The 26,148-nt window shown below is 39.5% G+C and overlaps 1 protein-coding gene across 1 annotated transcript; it reads right to left on the reverse strand.

Annotated features, from left to right (window-relative positions):
• Window positions 1-3,190: 3,190 nt before the first annotated feature.
• On the reverse strand, window positions 3,191-13,101 carry b (glutamate decarboxylase-like protein black). Its single transcript, XM_071584124.1, has 8 exons — window positions 12,925-13,101; window positions 10,182-10,412; window positions 9,765-10,008; window positions 8,406-8,625; window positions 7,872-8,019; window positions 7,314-7,563; window positions 5,962-6,156; window positions 3,191-3,887 (listed from the first exon to the last, which is right to left on the reverse strand). The coding sequence occupies exons 1-8, from the start codon at window positions 13,071-13,073 to the stop codon at window positions 3,714-3,716; spliced, it is 1,611 nt and encodes a 536-aa protein (XP_071440225.1). The 5' UTR covers window positions 13,074-13,101; the 3' UTR covers window positions 3,191-3,713.
• Between the last annotated feature and the right edge of the window lie 13,047 nt (window positions 13,102-26,148).

Below are 26,148 nucleotides of genomic sequence, written 5' to 3' on the forward strand. Positions count from 1 at the left end.
GTGTCTCGGTAGTGTTTTGGACCAACACGGTCAAAGTAGTAGAGACATAAGGAGAAGAATTGTGCTAGGCAAAGAGGCTTTCACAAGGAGGAGGGAGTTGATGACGGGGACATTGAGTAAGGATGTTAAGAAAAGACTTGTAAAAATTTTGATATGGAGCGTAGCTATGCACGGCGCGGAAACGTGGTTATTGAAGCAGGAGGATAGACGTAGACTGGAGGCTTTTGAAATGTGGGTGTGGAGAAGAATGGAGAAGGTGAAATGGACCGAAAAGGAAACAAATGAGGAAGTACTTGGTATGATTGGCGACGAGAGGGGTTTGTTGGGAGAAATCCTATGGAGGCATGAAAAGTGGCTGAAGGGGGTATTGACCGGCAGTGGGATGTTGAAGACTGTAATAGAGGGGAGAATGTTAGGCAAACGAGGAAAGGGAAGGAACAGGAAAGGGATGTTGGACGGGATGAAGGGAGGAAGGAAGTGCTCAGAGATGAAGAGGGACCTGATGTAGAGTAGGTGGCTGGATTTTGTGTTTTGATAGGAGCCACAAAATATTTATTGGGCAGTTGTTGTGTCCATCCAAAAATCTACCTTAACCGGTTATTACCTTAGAGTAATAATAAAGGACCACCCCAATACAAGGGGGAAATATCTAGCTTGGCAAAGGGGGATAGGACATATTTCCAATTTCATCCACCTACACATTAATTGAAAATATTATTTTAATCCCACTTTTCTCTCTTTGAACTCCAGCAGTATTATTGTTACACGTTATGTATTATCCACATTATTAAGCTAGGAACTTTTTATTTTTACTTGCAGAAAAATAACATTCTGCATTTCTACCTACTGTATGAGTACTAGGTGCCTAAGGATCACATTTTTATTTGTATGGCTACTATTTATTCGATTCCTTCAAGGAGAGTTAATATCTAACAATCAATGATTGGGTATCATTGCTAGATATCACTACAGATTTTGACAAGCTATTGCTATGACTGCTTTAGATTTTAATGGGTAGCTTTTTTGTTGTCATATGGTCATGTGTGCAAAGCAGCCAAAGGTCAATCCTGGTAAGTCATACTTTCTGTATTCATGCTTCAAGTGAATTCTTCTTTGTGCAAAAGCAAGAATACACTCCCTGATATTTGTAGCCAAGTGACAAGGATATGGGGAAACAGGAAAAGTTAACAAGAGGGAAAGTATAATGTAACTCTCAAAAGGCAGTATCCCTTGTTGGCTATTCTCTGCATTTCTCCCCAAAACGGTAAACATATACAACCCAGGTATGAAATGGAAACCATTCTGATCAATATCCATCAACTACTATGAGAGCAGTGAGTCAGACTAGCCTGGCTATGTTTACCTCATTATGAAGTGCTGGCCAAATTTTAATTATTTTATTATTGATCCTTTTTTGTTAGCTACGTAATGGCCGGGAATATTACAATCAAACTTTACTGGGTTCCAGCCATTGATGTTTCCCCAGAAGGAAGTCTGCCAATGCACAAAAGTAGAGGCCCAAATATAGAACTATTTCATCTGTAACAGGAAAGTCAATAATTGGAGTGTGGATACTTCATGATCTGTATCATTAGTGCTAGGGGTCTCCTCTCTTGCTAAGCCTCACTCTCCCCAACCATTACGTTCATATATACCTGCAAATATATGTGTATCCCTGTCATTGTCTGCATGAGCATCACTGTCAACAAAATGAGAGATGGTCATTGGTAGAAATTTGTAATACATCAAGTACCATAAAATTATGTTAATTCTTTCAAAGTGATATTCACCTTCTCTTAAATGATCGAAAATTGTTTTTTTTTTTTCAAATGTAAGGTGAAATTTTCAGACTCTTAACAAAACTCCTGAAAAAAATTACCTTTACCTTGAGCAGCATGGACTTCTCTGGCCCCAAGATAACTGAAATCTGAAAAGAAGTTTTGGCAATCACTCCTACTGTTTGTACATGAGCAACTTAATGTATGACAAATATGAAATGGAAGCTACACTGAAGCATCTTCAGCTAGTTCTTCAGCTATTGCTTTGTGAGGTGACCAAATTATACGAGTAAAAAATTAAAATTCTAGGAAAATAAAAAAAACTCCCGAATATGACAGGAGACTGGATCCCATGAATTCAGTAATGATCACACCTAGCGTGACAATCTAATTTCTTTATAAATTAAATTCTTTACCTTTTTGCAGTCCTTTAATCCTAACATCTCTAATCCTAATACTATTGTAATGTTCATATTGGAAAAAATATTTTTGAAAGTACTCTGGAGAAGTTTGCGAGGCTTAAATACACATGTCCCATCAACTGTTGAGAGCTGCACTCAAGGTAAATTATTAATTTCATTTGCCAAGAAAGGGGGATCTGAGTTTACCGGAAGTAAGCTCTTCTATCCTTCATCCTTGATTCCCGTTTCAAATAACCAACGCCCCTAATGATTCCCATTCCCTTATAAAGTTTACTATATGTCTACCCCAAGCAATTGAGAAGCATTGAAAGTTAGGTAAAAGAGTATTGCTAATTTTTGTTTTTCACAAAATGGCTACCCAATATTCATTAATCGGGTTTTCACTTTCACAATAAAAAAGGTCTAACCATTTGTAGAGCATCAACCCATAATGAAAACATTTGTACCAGTATTTTCAGAAACAAGTTAAACAAGTATTTTTTTATAACTAGCATCGGTCTGTTGACTTTGGGTGAGTTTTTCATGGACCCTGGATCTACACACTGCTCCCAAGTCTGACTAACATGACAAAATATCCTTACATAGTATGTATTACAATCATATTCTTTAGTTCTGCACACTTTCTATCTCTCTCTCGATTTAATCCTTAAATCTCATTCTTTCCCTCCATTACTTCACTTTCCCAGTACACTCCCCTCCACTATAACCTTCTGTGGTCCACTACCTTTCAGTATCTCCTACTCATGCCTACTTTGAATGTCTCCCAATATCAGTCTCTTTCCTGAAAATGCATAGAGCTTACTTTGTTTTCCTTTCCATTTCATTTTCTCCATTCCCCACACAAAAATTGGAAAATGGAAATTTAATTAGGTTCTTATTGATGAGCATTTTAAATATTTTTTCCAACTATTAAGAAAAATTTTCTGTACATGCATCACATGATCAAAACCTTGGGTTTAAATAAATTAAGGGTTTTATATATTCTTTATATTTGTAAACTTTATTTGCTTTGGCATTGAATATACACTAATAAATACGTGGATGACAGACAGTGATCATAGTACAAGAGAAATAATGAAGTTTTTCCATCTGCACATTTAAGTACATCCCTGAAGAACCAGGTGGTGCTGATAATGAAGCAAAGTGAGCAATGAATTTTATTGCTGAATATTCTTGATACCAATAAATATGAAGTAGAATGCTTTCACATCACCAAATAAATAGCTTTGAAAAGGATTTTAAGCACAAATTTTGTCAATTTTAATAAAAAAATACTTTTCAGGTGAAATCCGACTAGGTACCTACTTATTTACAGGTTTTTTTTTTGAAATTTTATCTTTGTCTATCAAAATATTTGACAATGTCATGATACTCAAGTTTCACTAAAATATTGAGTTCTAAAAATTAAGTGGTAAGTAGACTTACACAGTCTTATTTACAACAATCTAAACATTTTACTGTTGAGGTGTCCACTCTTGAACGTGTAGGTAAACTTCAGTAGATGCACTTGAAATTACAAGTCTTTTCCAAGCCTCTCTATTTCCGCAATGAAGAAATCCATGTCTTCGTGAGTCAGTCCTGAATTTTGAAGCACCAGGCGGAAAAAATTGGGTAAACTGCCGAGTGGCTGATAAGTTATCATCATGGTTCCACTGCGCATCATGAGTTCCTTTATCTTTGGTGCAACCTAATCAGCAATACAGGGGAAGAGAAGTTTTAAATGTGCAATAGAGAACCATCCGTTACATCGAAAGTGCATATTTTGCTTTACGTCCTACATTTTTCCACCATGGTAGCAATTTTTGCTTATGCATCAACATCCACTTAATTTCCTTTCAGCATTAACTTGCTTTTCCAACAACTAACACATGCCTTCCGTACTAGCCGAAGTGTATTTTTCAGCCCAATCAACTACATTCACTGGCTCATAGTGAACAACAAGAAAATGAGCTAACAGTTTTGAAGTTCACAATGGTAAATCAGCAAAGGTTCCAGGAAAAGTAAAGAGATGATTGAATAAATTGAATATTCATATAAAATCAAATTAAAATCTTCACGAAAGGTATTCCGAATAGCCTAACTTAATACAGAAAAAATAATTGTCATCTGGTTATGCTCAACTCATGCCCCAACTGCTGTAATTCACATAAATTAAAAGTAGACTGGTAAAATAAAATTTTTTTCACCATAAAATGCATGCAAACATTATAATCCCTTATATTTAATGAAATAACCACTAATTTTTCTCATACTAAATACAATACCATGAGAGTTTCAGAGCATGCAGTATTATTTAAAGACTTTTTGTGTTTTCCTTGTAGATTTTCATAAGAAAAAAGTATTTTTTAAAATAACTCTGATCATTGCTAGTGGAAAAATAGCATTTACAATTAAGTTTAGCAAAAAAAAAGCATCTTTTATTGAGAAAAAAAGGTCAATTCAATGTTTTCTTTTCTGAAAAGTTAAAAAAATTTTGAAGAATTTTCTTCCTGAAATCCTTTCTGGGCATATGTTGGGAGTTTTCATTGCAATCTAAAAATGGCTCAAAATTATACTAGGGCTCTCAAAATAATATGACTTTTCACTGCTGCGACAAGCTCATGCTGTAGAAAAACATTTCAACCTGCCTTAGCGCCCACTTCACTATGCCATGACTCCTTGAGAGATCACTTCTCTGAAACTTAGCAGAAAACATCCCGCATAATAATAATATTATTATTATTAATGGTCCTTCTCCATATGCCAAACCCAATTGCTGCAGGGGAATTCTGTATAATCTGGTTATTTCACTATATCTAAAAGGACTCTGGAAAAATGTGCTTCAGACTAGCTCAGAAAAACCATTGTTAAATAATGTTTCTCCTACTTGTATATATACCCTTGTGCAGTTATAGGCCTAACAGGTAATCAGGGGAAGGCAAAAGAGAAATCCCTATTTCAACGATGTTTATGAAATTTTAAAATGTGCAGGAATATAAATCACTACAAAAATAAGTTTATTATTTGAAATTACTGGGAGAAAAATAAGAATAATGTAAGGAAATGAAATAGAGAGTGGACCTCAGAGAAAAAAAGTTTACAAATAGTTTTTATGCACGTTTTCTAAGAGCAGTGTTTGTGGGAGTAAGGAGGGTATGAGGGCCAAGAAGGGGGCATTTATCCCCCAACCGTCAAAGTCTGATGCCACATACACCACCAAGAGCCACAATTTTGGGGAGAGGGATACTTGGCTAAGTACCTTGTCTATAAAAGTGAAGATGACTGCAATGTATCTTTAATGTTTCCATTTTAGTCAGAATACAAAGGATTTCGGTGAGAAATGCATTAACTGGAAGAGATCTTTAAGAAATTTTACTCCACACAAACTTTCTCTGCACAAGTCATTTTACCCATCTCTCACACTTAATGCCACAACTCATTTGTTTTGCGCGACAAAAACAACTTTCATACTGGACTAGTGCCTTCAAGTGGTTTGGCTTTCAACTGTTGCACTGACTACAGGAATTACTTTATGATCTAAATTCTCAGGTTTCACCATAGTAAATTATTTCTCAGAAAGCGTACAACTAGACGTTATTCCTATGAAAACAATGTGAAATATGATGGTACCTAACCAACCTCTAGTTATTATCATGAGCCCCAAAAAGTACAGACATTTTCATTTGAAAGCTTTCCGAGGGGGCTATTAGTCTAAAAATCAAAATTGGAGTTTGTTTCTAATCAAACTAAATCATACACACATGCACTTAACTGGGACATACCTTATGCAATTTTTCGTTAAAGTCCTGTTTTCCTTCTTCTCCTCTCAAACTGGGAGGGATGTACCAAAAGCAGATGTTGGTGCACTGGGGCTCTGGGACAACTAACTTGAATCCTTCCCTATGCCTTATTTTCTCAGTGAAGTATGCTGCATTTTCAAACACTGTGTCGATGTGCTTTTCCAGGCCATTTGTTCCCTGTTTCAGAGAAAAACAGTTAAGTGGGATATGAATTTACAAAATTCTATTCGCTCATTAATAATTGCAAAAACTCATTAACATTTCAGTCTTTGAGATCAGTGTTCACATGTACAGCCACTTTTCCCGATTCTCAGCTAACTTCTCTTTGTCATATAAATCTTTACCAGTCCTTTGCTTATTTTTACTTTTTTGGCTCCGACAAAAGCAAAGGCAATTCATTTTCACAAGTTCAATTTGAATTTTAAAGGAAGACATTTCAATACAAAATGAACATTCATTCAGATTGGTAATTGCTTAAACACAAACCAGGAGGTAAGTTCACCACTTATTGCAACATTAAAATTAGGGGGAGGTTGGCCATAGAACAACAAACTGGCCCAATATATAACATATAATATTAGAAAGATAAGGTGAGCAATAGGGATGGGTCTGAGGAAGGAGCTGAGGGACGGGTTCAAGACAAAGTTTGAGGAAATGGGCATCCACGAGTATACCAGCTTTGGTTTAGTTGAGAGTGTCGTTAGTCTTTCACCAATTAAAAATGCATCTTTCACAAGGAGTTTACTGGTACTTTTAATTCAGCTTAAAGTTTCCCCAAGATTTCTTTGACAGTTGTGATGGGAACATATCATTAGAAATGAAAAAACACTTTGACACTGAAGTCAAATAGGTGTGATCATATTTATCTGAAAAATCCCAGGTACACTGGGTTCATGTGACAAAGCATTCATGCCAGATGCACCTCAATGTGCCAATTTGGATTAGGTAAGTACCCATATAACAAGCTCTGGTTCTAAATCTGATCAATCATTTGATGAAAGGAGACACCATTGGTTTTATTATTGACTTGTTAAAGATTTTTGGTTGCAGGGGGTCTCATTACATATTGTGAAAAAGAAGATTCCAACATTTTAATAGTTAAGCGAGTGGTGAATATTGTCATTCAATTTAAGTAGCAGCAATATGAACTATTTACAAGAAAATTACAGATACAAGTATTGATATTTTTGGTCCAAGTTATCATCATGGGTTTTCTTATATTTCCAGAAACACCTAACACCTCGTCACTGGTCATGGGTACCTGTCAAATTACAAATAGAGTGGAGAGACATGCACTTTTCTTACTCTCATATAGTTTGATATATCAACTATACCTTAGCTTTCCACATGAACCAGAATTTTAGAACGTCAGGTCTCCGGCCACACTGGATATGCTTGTCTCCGGTATCAAGACTTGTGTCATAGAATTTGTCCTTTTGGAACAAATAAGTGGCACATGTGGAATGTGTGGCTGAGAGGATCCCTGGAGAACCATCTGGATTCCTTCCTTTCCGGACATGGAATGTAGAACACTGCTGAGGGGCTGAGAGCAGTTTATGCGGATTCCAAGTTACAGAGTCGGCCCTAGAGTTGAGTATTTAAAAAGAGAAATGCATTTGAGAGAGAACTTCAGGGGCTGAAACCAATTATCATCCTCCTGATATTTCACCGCCCAAGCGTCCCTCATGAAATTCGGATCTGAATCGGACATAGGAGCCGAATCACAGACTGGGTGCACATAAAGAGTGTCTTTTTTTTAAATCCGAATTTTTGGTCTTGCATTAGGGTGAGAATGTAAGAGCTGATGATATAATAGAGGGTGCCATTTGCCACTACACCAGTTATTCTTGCATTTGTCTTGGAAGCAAGCAATAAAATGCATGATCAATCACCTGTCTATTCCAGAGAGCAGATGTCTGTGCTTCTTTGACATCAATGCGCCACCACCCCAAGCTGCATCTACGTGAAGCCATAAATTGTACTTCTTGCATATCATTGAAATTTCAGGAATAGGGTCAAAAGCTCCAAGGACAGTTGTACCTGCAGAAATATTTTCTGTTAGTTATCTGGCATCTCAAGAGCCAAGTTCATTTCACATTCATTTATACTTCCGAAGCCATTTTACAGGGATAATGACCAGGAAGGTTGGAGAATTTCCAGTACCAAATCCATGTATATTGTCATTAATACCTTTATATAAAAAGAGGAGCAATAATTTCTGAATTTGAATATAATGCTGGAGATAATTTTTGCAAATGTAATTAACTGCCAACATGTTAATCCCATTCAGATGGGTGCAAAATGGCTGAAAATCCATTCTCGTATCCTGGCTGGCAATCTAATATTTTGGAAAGTCATTCAGGAAGTTGATAATCTTCAGTGAAAGCTAACAAAATGGAAAATTTCCATTATTAAGTGGAACCTACCAGCTGTTGCGGAAACCATGAATGGCATCTCCCCTGCATCCAAAGATTCTCTGATGCAAGATTCTAGGGTCTCAGGATCCATTTGCCCTCTGCTGTTGCATTTCACCAGGTGGACAAAATCAGACCCTATTCCGAGCAAGGAAGCCATTTTACTTATGGAATAGTGGGCGTCCTCTGAAGTGAACAGGGACAAGCGTGGTAAACTGTGCAACCCCTTTGTCTGAAATGAAACAAATACACATTTATTTAAGGAAATGAATGGCACAATCTGGAACTATATCAATTATATAAATAATTGTCGCTTGCAAAAGTGATCTACTTTTCCCCTCCAGCATGTTTCTAAATAGAAATATCTAATTAATTACTACAATTTTTTCTCTTAAAAAATTGAATACCTACATCAAATAATGACAAAATACATAAGGCCATGGATATGCTCTACAATCAATAGAAATAAAGTTATGCCCAAGGTATTAAAAGGAGAAGGTAAAAGTAGAACTTGAAAATAAAGTAAAATAGGGCAAAGGTAATCCTGATTCTATTTCTGTGGCAGCATAATATGGGATGGAAAAAAATCAGCAGATAAGTAGAGAAGAGCTCATGCCACGCAGTGTACATCAGAGAAGGGGCAGCTTTAGGCTCTAAGAAAATGCAGTTACAGCCGAGGGAGTAGCTTGTGTAGTGTGCTATGAACTAGGATATTGGAAGTACTGGAAGTGGAAGTTCACCGCACAATAGGAGGGGAGGCTGAATAATGAAGACAAAGACAAAAACAGACAGTTTCAGAGTAAATTTCTACCAGTTGACAGAACCTGAGAGAGATGAGATTGAGTATTAATCAATCTGCAAATTGTGTCTGCAACTAGTGCAATATTCCAATCCAAGGATCCTCATGAAATGAAATGACAATTTTAAAATGTCTAATTAAGCTTTTCCACAGGTACCTTATATAAATACTTCTAGTGCTTTTTTATACGTCAATATTCATTTCAATGGTTAAAGAATGGAGGAAGCAAAACTGTTATTCTATTGTTAGTATACAAAGGCCTCAATGTATCCAATTCTTAAATTTTTCATATCAACCAATTGACAACATGTAAGCTACCTATAGCGGGTAGATTTTAAACAGTTCATCATGATTTACTGCACATCTGAAGTTGATATTCAGACAAAAAATTTTATTTTCTCTGGTTGAAATTATTTTGTTAACACAAATTGAGGACTATGATATTAATCCATAGGTAAAGAATAAGCGGAGTGCAAAACTTTATTCAGTGAAGTTCCACTGACTATTTTAAGGATGACACAGCAATGGCTGAATATTTTTAATTTAAGAATTTTCTCAAATATATTACTAACCTTCACTTCGGGAAATGCATTGAACCTGGAACAGCTGATTGCATATCCATTTGCCATAGACCCTCCAGGACAGAATATGCTGTCTCCTTCATCAACTCCATTGGAACACCAACCCAAGATTTCTCTCATGCAATGCAAAACTTCTTCCTCCATGAGTATGAACACTGGTGCTACCTCGTAAGTGTAGACGCTTCCATTGAGAGCATCGGTTGCCCATTGGCCAACCAGGCCGTAAGGATCAAGACTGTTGAAAAGCAATTTACTTTAATAAAATTTCTGTAGATATCAACAGGCAGAACAAGATACAGCTTTAATAGCATATGAAATATGTTCTTTGTGAAAGAATTCATGTTGCCAGTGATTTCAAGTGAAGCAATCAATTATTGAGCATCACAATTTTACAAATAGCTCTCTTACCTTGAGAAGAGCTGATTGACAAAGTGAGGATGTCCCGTCTTCACACTGTATTTTACTACGTCACTCAATAAACCCAAAAGCTTTTCATGTGTTTCGCCTTCATCTTTCATGCTTAGGGAAATTTCCTGCGCAAGTGATTTTGGGTCTCTCCATTCCAGCACCTTAGAGTTGACATTTGTAGCCCCAAACACAGCTTCCTTGAGCAAGAGTTCCACTGCATCCTTCAGGAACCTAGACCGAGGTAGAGGGTTTATTTAAACAATTTAAAACATTCTCATTACTTCTTTCCCTTGCATCATCAAATGAGACAAAAGAACCATATTTTAAGCTTCAGCTCCAAGGGACATTGCATACATATAATCTCTTATCTGATTTTATCTATGCCTTTTAAGGGGCAGATAAAGATTGGGGGCCCATGGTCCCCTTTCATCCCTCCTGCGGGGAAGGAAGGAAAAACATTTAAAAGGTTAAAAACACTTACCTTAGGAGAAGTTTTAATTGGAAATGTAAACCCAAGGGGTTGCTAATTTCTCTCCCTACATTACTTCCTCAATTTGCATGTTCTTTAAGACACATGGACATTTCCTTGACTAAAGAAGCCCACTTGACACTGGATGCATCCTGGGCAAGGATTTTATCGGAGAAATATAAGGCTCATTCACTTCTCTCAAGAGTTGATCTGAGTTTTTTGTGCTATAACTACCAGAGGCAATTTAGCACAGGAAACATAATGAACAGTTTTATATCTTTTTAAAATGAAAATGAAATTCAAAATTTTGTAATTGAAAGTGAAGACTTGTTTTTGGTTTTTAAGCATTTAATATTAGCACACTGGATCAAGTAAACCTGGGCCTCATTGCTGCTGCCATTTGTGAGGATTATGGGTTCATGCATTGGAGTCTCATTACAAAAAACTCAAATCACCTGCATTAATCCAAATTGCATGGGTGTTAGGAGCAGAAAAAACATTGGTGCCCATTTGTTAAAATGGGTGTTCAACCTACAAATTTGGTTTAGTTCCTTATGTTAGCACCTCCATAGGTTTAATACAAAAGGTTTTTAGTTCCAAATAGGAGGATTGTCACCCTTTCACTACCCAAATCAAGCACTTCACTATCTTTAAAGCTTTTTTTATACTATTTTTAAAATTAATTTTTCCTTCTTTTCTTGGTAAATTGCCAGGACTAAGAGTTCTGGTATATGCTTTCCCTTATAATGTGAGAGAATAGGACTGCTTCATGACCCTTCCAGCCGATTGATGCAAGTCAAAAAAATCACTACCAGGCATTTGCATACTAAATGATATGGATACATTCATATGCATTCAATATAGTGGCGCCCACATCTGGCATTTTAGAGAGTAGAATTTAAGGCCTAACCCTCTTTTCTACTACCTCCCCGCCTAAACCTCCAAATAAGGATGATACACCATCTTACCGATTTGGTCACAATCAATTTTTTTGACCGTATTTCTTTGTTTGTATCCATCCTCGCACCCAACATTTTGTACATACTCCCCCCTCCCAGTGCGCAGTAAGTGCGGCCAGCACCTTGTATCGTAGCGGGAGTGTCCGGGATTAAATTTGAAGAATAAATGTCATTGATCTTTTCATCTGGCATGTCTTGGATCTGTCGGTGTAATCCAGGGAGGGACGATAGCTCCAACGCACACAAGTGATTACGTCTCCACCTAATGTCTGGATGAAAATGGACCAAGTGATGTGCACTACCAGTCAGATCCGTAAGCGAATTAGATTGCGCACTTATTACGCGATGGATTGACGGCCAAGACAGTACATCGCGCGTTTAAGGGGCAGTGGTGAGGGGGGGACGAGAGGAGACAAAAGCAGGCGTTGACGCTCGACCACTCTCCATCAATAAGACACTATTCATTGCTCAGATTCTCTTAAGGAAAGGCGTTCCCGCCAATGAAATCTTAAGGAAGTATTGCCACATTTATAAAAGTTTTTGAACGGTTTGCGAGAGAAAACGAAAGGGAATTTCAAAATTCAGGAAAACGAATTTTTAACTTCACGGATACAGTAGTCACTATAGTTACTTTCCCTGCAGTTGAAAGATTCGCCAATTCCGCCCAGCGAGTATTAGTACGCTACCGTTGATTTCTCGGAAACACCTATCCAAATCTCAAGATTATTTCGCTAAAATAACAAGGCGGCTTCTTGTGCCGAAAGCAACCTTTGCGGAGGCCCTGGTATCTTAATTCATAGGAGTAACTTAAGTATGAAGGAGGGAGTCACGGTCTTAGGAAACGCTTTCGTGAATGTTCCTTTTCAACTTCTTCACTCTTGCACCGGGCTCCATTTTAATGAAACACTGCATTGCAAAGTAGGTATCGCTTAAAGGGTGCCCTTCTCCATACACTGACGAGCTTCTTCGTCAACTTCACCCTCATTCATACGAACCAGTTTCCCATTTACCCTCACCACCAGTAATTCCATATTTCTTTACATTAATGTAGCCCGCCGTTCACTTAAAAGAGTTCGCTACAAGAAGGAGCAGTCCCATCACTGAAATGAGGAGACTATTTAAGGTACGAGAGGCGAAATAAATCGGTAATGGATAAGCTCATTATTAGATGGGAATCGCCCTCGAATCTTCTCGTACCTACTTTTCTGTGAATTATTAAAAATGACCGTGGTCAACGAAAGACACGTGATCATCACCTTATCAGAAATGATACCTCCGTGCATAGAAATATATTTGATGACTAATTTACTCGTACCTTTCGTGTCGTCCCTTGTCGGGCTGCGAAGCGAAGTGAGAGACTTCATGCAACGGCTTCTTGCGGCTCTTCGCCTCTGCGTTCAGCCGCGGCGACTCGTCCACCACGGTCGGCTGTAACAGCTGCGAAGATTCCGCTGCCGTCGGCATTTCGTCTGAGCTCGTCGATATTGGTGGGAAGCTGGCTTGCTACTGCAGGAGACAGGGAACGGCGGGGCCCTCATAAGGTGTTGCCCGAGCCTCGGTTCTCGAGGGGAGAGATGAGGGGGGGAAAGGGAGGGGGAGATGGCGAAGTAACGGGGAAGAGGCTTGGGAAGGAGGGCGAGGTGGGGAGGAGAGATAGTGTGCCACTGACCAGTACTTGTAGGTGAAGGGGACGCGAAGTGGACGATATGACCAGACGCATCCTCCTCAAAGAAGTCAAATCGATCGATCGCCAATTTCATCACGTTCTCTGGTTTTTCGAGGACGCCGGAGGAGTGAGTTGAGCGACCACTGGATTAGACATGAAGGCAGGAAGGTTTCCACACAGGAAGAGAAAGGTCCGGGGGCCCAGTGGACTAGCACCAATGGGACCTTGAGCCCTTGGTGGGTTCATCATGAGTGAGCGGTCGTTGAATGGGGGAGAGCAAATTTGAAGTCAGTGGAAGGAGTCGAACCCCCCCCTCCCTGGTCCCCTCTCGGACACAACACGCCCCTACCTTCTCCAAACTCGAGGGCATTCCTTGACCCACGTGCTTTCATTTAGCTATTCGCACTCGTTGCCCGAGGTAGGTATTTCCGGGGTGCAAGCGAATTAATGCTTAATGGTACTTGGTTGAAAAAAATGACGACTCGTGTTATATGCTGCACGCCTATTTCCGTTCGGGTAAGAGGAAGGAATTGTGAGTCAAGGTGACCACTCAGAATTGATATTCCCTCGGTCTAGTGGAGGCGATTGCTTCCCGAAGGAACGCTTTTTTCCAGCTGTTTAACTATTTATTTTCAACGAGGGGGTCAGCGCAGCATTATTCAAGTCCACATTACGAAATATTTTTTGTAGAGAGACACGTCATCTCTTCAATGAGTCAGAGGCCTAAGGTAATATCGTTCATTATTGCTTTGGTCAAATACCGGATTGCTATTTCACCAGTTCGAATTTCCAAAATATGGTTATGAACGGATACCGCTATACGATACCTACATCAACATTTATAATCCCATTGGCTCCGTTCATTTGTCTCCGCTAGCGGTATACATGCACTATTCTAAACTCAATCATATGAGCTCTGTCAGTGTGCTCCCTTACGTACTCACGAGCATAATTAAAGAAAAGCACACCTTGCCATCGGTTGATTAAATCATTGGTAGCCGATCACGTCGATGTCCGAGTCCAAAACCTCAGGTACCAATTAATGCAGTAGTCATTAAAAGAGATAAACATAGAATAAACTCGACATATTTAGACAAATATAAAGCGTGATATATTTTACCGTTTTTCCATTAATTTTTGCTGGAATCATTGTTCAATTTTGCAATCATCATCAGCCAGAGAAGTGATTTTTGTCTCACATGTGTCTTTACATTTTTCCCGTAAACAAATAATTCGCACGTTGCCTTGGAAAATGCGAGTTGTAAATAACGTGATTCCTGGAATGATAAATCATATGTGATTTAGTTAAGCTGGTATCTACTCATAGAGAAGAGGAGGGCATTAAGAAATAATGAATCGCTGGACATGAAAAATTATCGTTGCTCCATTAATATGATTTTAAAATGCCATGTCCTTTCGAGGTCATATTCGAGTGAAACGAAGTCGAGATACATGAGATATCAAATGGATCGTACATCCTAGCAAAAAATACGAAAGCTGATACATACTACCTTGATCAAAAAGTTCCCGGAATAACCACCGTGTGGCGCTCCCATCGTTCCGATTTGAGTTCTGTTTTTTTTTGTTAAATTGGTACATCTGTTGTTGATATTCCCTTTAAATCTTAGTGTCATAACTTGACATTTGCAAAAGTTACGTAGCCAAGAGTACATCTATCTCTGTGTGTGTTGGCGATTTTTTACAATTTCAGAAATGGATTTAAATTTGCAACAACGAACTTGTATTAAATTTTGCGTAAAAACGGATTTAGTGGCGCACGGACGTTGGAAATGTTGGAAAAGTGTTTCGGCAACGATTCTCTAAAAAAAACGGTCGTTTACCAGTGGCACGAGCGGTTCAGAAGTGGTCGTGAGTCAATCGAAGATGATGAACGCAGTGGCAGACCATCGACATCGAAAGTCGGTGAAAAAATTGATAAAGTAAAAGAAATGTTGGTCAATAACCGCAAATTAACCATCAGAGAAATAGCGGAGGACTTGAACATTGCCTATGGATCCGCCCAAGACATTGTGGTTAATGACTTGGGTTTCCGTCGTGTAGCAGCAAAGTTGGTGCCAAAAGACCTGTATTTCATGCAAAAAAGAGACCGTGTTGACGTCGCAAAAGACATGATTTGCGAGGCTGAATCCGATCCCACATTCATCAAAAGGATCATTACTGGAGACGAGACGTGGGTTTATGAGTACGACACGCAATCCAGACATCAGGCAAGTGAATGGCGTTCACCAAATGAGCCGAGACCAAAAAAACCACGTCGTTTTCAGTCAAAAAAGAAGGCAATGCTGACGGTTTTCATGGATTACAACGGTGTAGTGCATCATGAATTTTTGCCAGAAGGCCAGACAGTAAACAAAGAGTATTATTTGGGCGTTATGAGACGTTTGCGTGAAGCAATTCGCCGAAAGAGACCAGAAATGTGGGCAGAAAACTCGTGGATTTTGCACCATGATAACGCACCGTCGCACAGTGCTATCATTATTCGTAATTTTTTGACGAAAAATGCAACAAATACCATCCAACAGCCACCGAATTCACCTGATTTGGCTCCCTGTGACTTCTTTCTGTTCAATCGAGTTAAAAAACCATTACGGGGAACGCGTTTTAGCAGCCGAGAGGAAGTAATGGAAAAATCGCAGGAAGCACTGATGGACATACCGAAAACCGAATATAAAAAATGTTTCGAGGATTGGATCAAGCGCTGGCATAAGTGTGTTGCAGTCGATGGGGATTACTTTGAAGGGGACAATATAGATTTAGATGAATAAACTTGTATTTTTAATTTTCTGAATAAATTCCGGGAAATTTTTGATCAAGGTAGTATGCATTAAGCTTGCTGGATGCTGTGCTAATTGCGTCCCTACGTTTGCTTCGGGCGTACGACATTGCCGCAGGGTAACCGCCTAAATGGCGGCGGTGTCAGATTACTTCTACATACATCTCCCCTCACGGATTCTACGGACGACATAACAGCAGCGGTGCTCGCTGCCGGATATGTGGAGTAGGAATGTACAGTCCCAGTAAGTAATAAGGAATATATATGCATTATTTATGTATTTATTCACATGGAAATAGATGAAAGGAAAAGGGATAGGGATACGCATAAAACACAAATACCGGAGGGGTGGGGAAGTACATACGAGTACACACACTGATATATATATATATATATATAATTATTATTAGGTAATCAACCGGTTAAGGTACGCTTTTGGATGGACATAATTACTAATTAAATTATTTGTGACCCCTGGCAAAACACAACATCCTACTTTACATCAGGTCCCCCTTCAGCTCGGAGTACTTTCTTCCTCCCTTCATCCCGTCCAACATCCCTATCCTGTTCCTTCCCTTTCCGCGTTTGCCTAACATTCTCCCCTCTATTACAGTCTTCAACATCCCACTGCCGGTCAATACCCCCTAAATCCACTTTTCCTGCCTCCACAGGATTTCTACCAACAAACGCCTCTCTTCGCCCACCATACCAAGCGCTTCCTCGTTTGTTTTCTTCTCTGTCCATTTCACCTTCTCCATTCTTCTCCACACCCACATTTCAAAAGCCTCCAATCTACGTCTATCCTCCCGCTTCAATGACCACGTTTCCGCGCCGTACATAGCTACGCTCCATATCAAAGTTTTTACGAGTCTTTTCTTAACATCCTTACTCAACGTCCCCGTCATCAACTCCCTCCTCCTTGTGAAAGCCTCTTTGCCTAGCGCAATTCTTCTCCTTACGTCCTTACTACTTTGACCGTGTTGGTCCAAAACACTACCGAGACACGTAAACTGTTCTACCTGCTCTAGTTTTTGCCCTCCTATTTTAATGTTAAGCTTAGCCTTTTTCTTTCTAGAAAATCGCATAACCTTTGTTTTATTAATATTGATTCTCATCCCATACCTGTCGCACTGAATTTCCAATTCACTCAGCAATGCTTGCAGCCCCTTGGCTGACTGACAAACTAAAGCTTGATCATCAGCAAACCTAACTGATTTTACGAATTCCCCGCCCAATTTCATTCATACTTCCAGTTCTTCCCATGCCTCTTTGATCATTTCCTCTGCATACAGGTTGAACAGCAACGGTGATAATGGGCAACCCTGCCTTACACCTCTTCCTAACACTGCCCAACCGGACTCCCCGTTCCCCACTCGCACCTGAGCAGTCTGAGACATGTACAGGTTGCGGATTAGCCTCCTTTCCCTCCAATCTATTCCTATTTTCTGCAATATACTCATTAGTTTTCCCAATTCAATTCAATCAAACCCTTTTTCGAAATCTACGAAACAGGCAAATACCTCCTTGTTGTGCTCTATATTCCTCTAGATTAATAATCTCATTACTGCAATGGCATCACGCGTACCTCTCCACTTCCTAAACCCAAACTGATCATCCCATAAATAATCATTTGCCCCACTCTCTATCCTTTTGTTTATGATTCTGAGAACAACTTTACCTGCGTGGGATATCAAACTTATTGTCCTGTAGTCCCTGCATAATGGACGTAGATTGGAGGCTTTTGAAATGTGGGTGTGGAGAAGAATGGAGGAGGTGAAATGGACAGAGAAGAAAACAAATGAGGAAGTACTTGGTATGGTGGGCGAAGAGAGGGGTTTGTTGGTAGAAATCCTGTGGAGGCAGGAAAAGTGGATGAAGGGGGTATTGACCGGCAGCGGGATGTTGAAGACTGTAATAGAGGGGAGAATGTTAGGCAAACGAGGAAAGGGAAGGAACAGGTTAGGGGTGTTGGACGGGATGAAGGGAGGAAGAAAGTACTCCGAGCTGAAGGGGGACCTGATGTAGACTAGGATGTTGGGTTTTTTCTAGGAGTCACAATTTATTTAATTAGTAATTATGTCCATCCAAAAACCTACCTTTACCGATAGATTACCCAATAATAATAAGAACATATAAATATATATATATATATATATAGTATGTGGGTCGCGGTAGCCCGGAGGTAGAGCGTTGGACTACTGATTTGGAAGGTCCCGGGTTCGATTCCCGGGCAAATCTCTGGGCACCTTCAGCTCCACCCAAGCTTTGTGATTTTTCGGGTACTAGATCTTCCTGGGAAACTGGAAACTGGTATTTAGGTCTTAGTACTGGATGAACTGTAATATCACCGAACCGACCTTAAGGTTCATTACTGTGTTTATGGTTTTTTATATATGTATGTGTAATGAAAAACAAAATACTTTTATGCAAACTTTTTGCTGTTGGGTCACAATTATTGACAAAGTAATTACAAGTTTTTTTTTATTTTTTCCTTAATTTCACGTAAACATAGTTGGAATGTTTATCATGCTGCGCAAACGTAACAATTCAAACCGTTTTGCCTGCAGTCAATATTTCCTGCCTCAACTTTCGCTTTTTTTCCAATCTGTTGCTGCCCTTATGCAGTGTGGGGTAAAATCACCCCATATTTGCAATTCCATTCTGTTCCACGGTGCATCGGAGAGCCGCGCGCGTCTCTGCTAACCTCCTGCAATTTTGTTTACATGGGCTCGGCACGGCTTTGCATTGAGTATCACCACAATGCAGGTTTTCGTGAAACATTTTCATACTCGTACAATGTTGAGCATTTGTTTAATATTTGCTGACAATTTTATATAATCTGGAGTAGTAAACATGAAATTGCTCTATAGGCGTGAAATTTATGCCGGCTAACCTGTTTCACTTCGGACATCATTCATTTAGCTTCAGTTCATGAGCAATCAATGTTGTTGATCAATGCTGTTCCGTCACCCCGCGGACGCTGGTCCATAATTGCAGCGAATGTCAGAGGTAGCTAACGAGTCGTTTGCACTCACAAGTGAATGTACATGAGGACATCAAATCTAGCGTGAGGAAATTGATGATATTTTTAAAATAGCAAAAAATTCCACTTTTTTCGATTATTGCTGTAATATTTTTTCTGATTACTTTTTAAAAATTCATTCGTTAATAACATAATACTTTTCCATGAGCTTTGGCTGGTTAACCTCCCTCTCCATAAAGTTCTTTCCCGAATAGATCACCATTGATTTATTCTGGATATTGTGGAAAAAAATCCCAAGTGGAAAATTGTCTATCATATGGAACACAGTACTCACGTTTTAATACCTCGAATGGCGAATATAGATATTGTAAATAGAATGATTTTTATGGATAATGACGCTCGGTAAATAAAATTGATGGTAAAATTAATGCAGCAATAGAGTGTAGTAGGGGAAAAATGATTACTTAAAAAAACATCAGGGTATAGAAAGCGGCAGCGAAAACATCAGGGTTTACGCGAGAGCAGTAAACGAGGTCACTCACTAGCAGAACAGAATAGAGAATATAATCAGGATACATTTGTATGCATCGTGGATTTCGAGAAGTCGTTTAACCTTCAATAAGAGAAAACTTAAATGTTGAGCGGAGTTTTGTGTGATTCAGAAACTTGGTCGTCGAGGCAGAAAGATGAGTATAGATTAGAGAGACCTTTACGGTGTGTGTGCCAAGAAAAACGGAAAGAATGGAGGGAAAGGAAAACAAAGGATGGAGCTTTAAACAAGGTAGGGGAAGAGAGGGAGATATTACGAGAAGGTAGGCTGAGGGGCAGTGGAATCCTGACGATGGTTACAGAAAGGAGAATGTTGGGAAGGCGAGATACAAGCAGTACAAGAATGGGCGGCTTGCATGCAATTAAGGTAGGCAGAAAGTATACACAGTTTAAGGCGAGTTCTTTTCATATGTAGTACCGAACTTTCGGGTACTTTTGTACCGTTTTATTCGGTGCTTAAGAGTGAAAGAGTACCAGGATCCATCAAAACCTGCCCTAATCCGGTAGAATATTGCCAATAATGATACATTTAATGGCACTTGTAACTCCTCGGAAGTTTCTGATTTTTCATTTCCATTTAGTTCATTCCGTATTCCATTTGAGGTATACGCATGTGATTCTGCGGAGCTCTATTTGTGAATTTCATTCATCTAGAATTGTGTAGCAAAGTTCAATATGAAAGTATACCATCCTATATACGTATACCGCCGCTCAAATATTCTGGTGACTTAATATTGAGTTCCATGCAACGCAAAAATGATAACATCGTATAAATAACGGGTTCGAATGTTTGTGTGTATATATTTACAACAAAATTTCTGCAGAAGATAGTCGATGCTATTGATCACAATGAGTGGATCTCGTGTAATTGATACAAAGAATCCTAAAAACAATCCGACTGTCAATTGCTAAAGTTTTACCCGTCACTATTCCCTCCTCTGTTTATGCTTCGCATTCGACGGTAAAATATAACGTGTACGATACGTGTTAACTCTCACGCATGAATTTTAAGGAATCGACTTCAGGCTAATGGAATAACATTAATTTAAATGCATATTTAGGGTGGTTGAATTTAAAAACCTCAAATTTTGAAAACCGTGTATTAGCATGCTAGGTAAAAAATAACTTAAAAAATAGCTTAAAATTCAAAAATATCATTAAAAGACGAGGAAGAAGAAGGAGAAGAGGGGGTGGGTTGATGTTCGCTGGATATGTGTTGTAATGGTTTCACCCACTAAAACACTTCCTATCGTTAGTTCTTTATAATATAATCGCAATTGTTTCACTATTTTCATAGAGTACGAGGCAGTGGCACGACTGAGCTAATCGCTGCAAACAATGTACTCCAAAAATTTGACCTAAGGCTGCTCGGTTTAGGGATTTGGAATTTTTTTACATTGTGCATAAACTTTGTCATATTGATGCTACAAATGGTGTGCTGGATCCCTTTGAAATTGTGCGTCCGTGATCGCCAAGGCCGACGAAAGACGACAGCCCACATTCTCAAAAGTAGGTAACGTTCTTGCTCTTCTGCGGATCTCCTTCTACTGGGTGTTGAAGGGAGAATACGAAGAGCCTGAATGGCCTCGAAAAGACAAACAGAAAGACCTCTGAGCTATTTTCATATTGTTTTCCAATTAGCGAGAAAATATATGGATTAGAAAGCCACCAAATTGTTCAAATCAGTCCTGATAGAAGTTATCCAATAAATTACCGTGGAACTGAAACACAAAATCGATAGTCAGCTGTCTAGTTGATAATATTAATTAACATTTACAGCGGATTAAAGTGGCTGTTGCAAGTTACTATGTCCTATGGTGGAGGGTTGAAAGTGTGACATTGGATAGACGAAGGCCGAGAAGAGTTATTTCGTAATAACTCGAGATAGACTATTTTTGACAATGACGAAGATTTGACGTCACAACCTCAGAATTTTCGGGAAATTTTGAGACATAGCTCTCAGAAAGTACAACGAACGTATGATGCAATATACGTGGGTAGGCTGAAAAGTAATGCACGCAGGCTTGTGGAGCGCGAACAAATGCAAATAACAAGATTGGGAGATAAGTACAACATTAAAGTACAATTCTTAAATTTCAGAATCATATAGTATTTATTTTTCAACATGGTCACCGTTAAGGCCAACACATTTCTCCCAACGTGTAACAGGTTTTTTCATTCCGTCACTGAAAAACTCTTCCGACTTTTCTCGGATCCAGGACTTGACAGCTGCCTTCACCTCATCGTCCGAGGTGTAATGATTACCCTTGAGGTGTCTCTTGAGGAGTTGAGGAAAAAAATAAAAATCGCCAGGCGCAAAAACGGAGGGTAAGGAATCGGTTCGAATTTCAGGTTTCGCAGAGCCTCTCCAGTTGCGCGCGGGGTGTGTGGACGAGCGTTGTCACGTTGCAAGATCTAGGCTGCATTGAACACGACAAACATCTTCCTTGGATATTCCAATACGGTTTGCGATACGCTTTTGAGTGATTCGCGGGTCATTTTGGATCAAATCTTAGACGAGTCTGCGATGTTAATCGTCCGTGGCAGTGATCGGACGTTCGCCGCGTGTTTCATCAACAATTATCGCTTTTCCAGGCTCGCAACCACGGAATTTTACTACCCATCGATTTACAGTAAACCTATCAACAGCATTGTCACTATGAACATCCTTTAAGCGACGATAAATTTCAGTAGGAGTCATTTTTTCCGCAGCTAAAAATTCGATAACAGTACGCCGTTTTACTAGCATTGGCATAGCACTAGAACAAGTCTCCATACTTCCGCTTCTGGAAATACACAGGATGAATGAAACGACCTCAAGCCTGCGCATGCATGTGGAGGGGGAATGTTACTTCCACTTGCCACCAGGAGTGCCTCTGAAGGTCATTTTGTTTGTGATCTACAAGCATGTGTGCATTAGTTTTCAGGCTACCCTCGTATTTGCATTTGCTGAACAACTAGGGAGGAACATGCGTTTACGCTTTTTGATGCCATTAGACTTTATAATGTCACCGAGGGACCGATGCTCAATTCAAAGAGTGAGCCAACGAATTACGTTCGCAACACTTTTCCAATGATCGGTTTTCAATACTGTTTAAATTATTTTCTACGTGTAATGTTTGAAATACTTTGTCCATTGTCCTTAATTTAAATGCTATATTCTGAGAAAGATCTTATTGAGAATTTGAAAAATAATTTTTTAATTAAAACCGTATTTATTTCTCTGGCAAATATTGCGGAATTCTTTGAGGAAGGACACAATGAAAGTCGTGGATCTAAAAAGTAATAGTGTTAAATGTGAGTTATAGTGGTTAAAAGTTGTAAAAAGACATATCTATGAGTGTGTTTATTGATATGGGCCATTTCATCAACCCATGCGCTTGAAATTTGACCAGTGCACCGTTTCACATTCGCCCTGGCTGAATCTTGGCTTCTCCCGTCGACCTGGTTAGTATTACCGGATCGCGTGAATTGAAGCAGCCGCAGTCGTTTGAAGTACCCAAAGGGAGTGTCGAATATGATCAACAGCAGTACATTTCATTTAAAACGTGGTGGAACGTGCGAGCCGCTCTGTATAAATACCACTGTGACACTTCTGGCCACTTGTTCTTAAGACATATGTCCCACAAACTCGAAAAAATACAAGAACATTGGAGGTACAGCAAAAATTTCCTCACGGCGCATACTGACTTCAATAACTTCCGACTTTTGCCTCATTTGCCATTATCACGAGGGTACGTATTTATGAGGAGGAATTCTTCATGAGTTGTTAAATTCATCATTTTTAAATGCCATGGAGAACTTTTCTTTTGGAAGTGTTCCAGTCTTAAATTTTCTTTGTCATGCTAGAGGCATTTATATTGTGTCGATGGACTCAATTTTCCACTTTAGCAAGTACTGGAAAAGTTTGAAATATGACTTTAAAACAATAAAAGTATATAATTTCCTTCGGGATCGTAATTCTTTTTCTTTTAATTCTAATTTTCCCTTCGTAGCCTTGAGGTGGTGAAAAGGCCTTTTCGCATTCCAATGAGATAGTCGTCCTTGTAGGGGAAATGGTGATTGCTCGAGGAGGGGCCCGATAGAGAGATTCCAGGCGAAATGCATTCTTTTGTAGCTCAGTAAGGCGGCGGTTTATCTCGAGTAATGTTGCCATTTGAAGTGATGGTGTCACTTTAAAATCAGCATTGAGGGAAGTCACGGGCGACAAACTGGTTTTGTGTGCTTGGAAATCACTTTAGAATGAAACTGGATTACATTTTGACCAATACGGGACTCACCCCACTGGGGCGGACGTCTTGAGCGTCAACCAGGAAAGTGGAGTGAGTGACATATAAGGCACGGAATAAGCGCGCGACACTGTTGGGATAGGTCCCGAGAGAGAGAGAGGGAAGTCAAGCCACTTCATTGAGAATTGGAGAAGGGAAATACAACTCAAGGGGTTGTTTTAAAGTGAAATGGAAAGATAAGGGGATTACTGAATGATAGTCGCACTGAGTAATTGATAGCAGGGGGAAGGGGTGAGAGAGAATCAATGAGGCTTAACCATATAACTGCAGCATACAGGAGGATAGGATAAGTGCAGATAAAAGCATATAATTTGCGTGCTTCAATTTAGGTTCCGATATTGTTGGAAAACTGGAAACTCGGGAAATGGCCACTGAATGTCGCTCCAAGGGTTTAAATTCACCCTGAGCCCATTACAAAACAAGTGGGATAGGTTTGGGAGGAAGAAGATCAAAGTAGACTACACACAGGACATGAGATTTTCGAGAAATAGGAACGCTAAGTTAAACGTTTAAATAATAGGAGGGCTAAAACTAGAGCAGGTTACCTATCTTAGAAGTGTTTTGGGTAGTGATGGGAAAAGTAAAAGGGACAGTAGAGGAATAAAACGTGAGCTAGGTAGAGAGGAGTGAGTTGATGACGGGATGAGGGTGTTTGGAAAAAATGACTGACAGCTTTGGTGCGTGCGGAAACTTGGTCATTGCAGCACGATGATAGCCGTGGACCATCTTTGAGATGTGGGAGGAATCCAAAGGAGGCAGGAGAGGTGGATGAGGGCATTTTGAAGGGCGATGGGATGGTGAAGACTGTGAAAGAGGGGAGGCAAGGGAGGAAGGGGTAAGGAAAGGATTATGGACGCTGAACGGAATGAAGGGAGCTTCCATCCTCTGGAAATATTTAAATGCGGACTTGAAGAAGAGTTAATTGTAGTGACAGAGACATAGTGGTGTTTTGTAAGGAGAGGATAGGTAATGTCTCGGTGCTCAGCCTGTGTCCATTCAAAATTAACCTTAAACGGTAAACTACCTAATGGTAATATTTAACTATAGGATCGAAAGGTGGAGCAGTTTGTTAGTGTATAAATTTGGCTTTAGGAAAAAGGAATAACCAAAATTCCCATTCTCAAAAAGAGAAGGGAATGGAACAAGGCAGTCAACCATTATTGCGTCCCTCGGTTGATTAATTGACGGGCATTTGAAAATGACGACTGGCAGAGGATACGGACGATCCAAAAGGACATTGGAGTAACCTACAACGATAGAAGAGGGTTTATTGAGTAGCATGAAGTGTAGTTGACTGTAATAAAGGGAGGGAACACTACTGCATAAGCAATAGTCAGGGAAAAGAGCCCAACGGTGATTGAGCTTTAAGGAAATTTCCAAGATTTGCATTTAAAACATATGGCATTATAAGTAAATGAAAAATCAAAGGATTCACGTGCCGGGAGAAACTTGCTAAGCTTCGCTGATGAAATAAAAATTTTTGACCGAGAAGGGTCGATCGAGAATGTCGTCCTTTTTCGGATAAGCCTATAAATAACACAACTTTTAGAACGATAAATAAAATCAAAATAGTGTTTAGTCGGGGAAAATATAAAAAAGCGTCGGTATGAAATTAAGAGCACAAATCAAACTGCAACAAATGGACGGAATATGTCGCTTTTTAATCACCGGAGATGACAGGAGCAAGGAAGATATCATGAGAAGAATAGCCCATTCACAGAAGGGGAATCGACGGGAGAGAGGTTTTCTCCTACGTGGTTATTCCCCGAAGGAAGGTCTCCAATTTTTGTAGAATAAAAATAATCATTTATTTTTAATGATTGGTACATAAATTTCAATCTCAGATATTGCTCTATTTTTATGCATACTTTCGAATTCGGTGGATGAGTTTTTGTTGGCACAGGGGCAATTTTTGCACGCCCATGTCATACCAGCTCGCCGCAATATCGTTGAGGAAGCCCTGGACCTCATCTTTAACCTCCTCATCCACGCTCGTCACGGGTGAAGGAACCCTGGGTGTCCCACTTAACACCCGAGGCCAAAAAGCAATCACGTGAGTGGCCGCCATTTTCCTTCGACCAAGCCGCGAAAATTCGAATTCTGCACATCCTGCCAGCAACATCATGGGCACTGTGTTATGGGGTAGAAACGGGGCTATTTAGTCAGCTTCATGGCTCCTTTAAGACCACAATAAAAGCAAACAGCTTTCTAAGGTTCTAAAAAAACGGGCGTTTCAGAGCGGGAGAAGAGGAATGTTG

The sequence above is a fragment of the Hetaerina americana genome, unplaced genomic scaffold (genome assembly GCF_022747635.1).
Source record: "Hetaerina americana unplaced genomic scaffold, ioHetAmer1.1.p SCAF_1, whole genome shotgun sequence".
In the NCBI taxonomy this organism is placed as follows: Eukaryota; Metazoa; Arthropoda; class Insecta; order Odonata; family Calopterygidae; genus Hetaerina; species Hetaerina americana.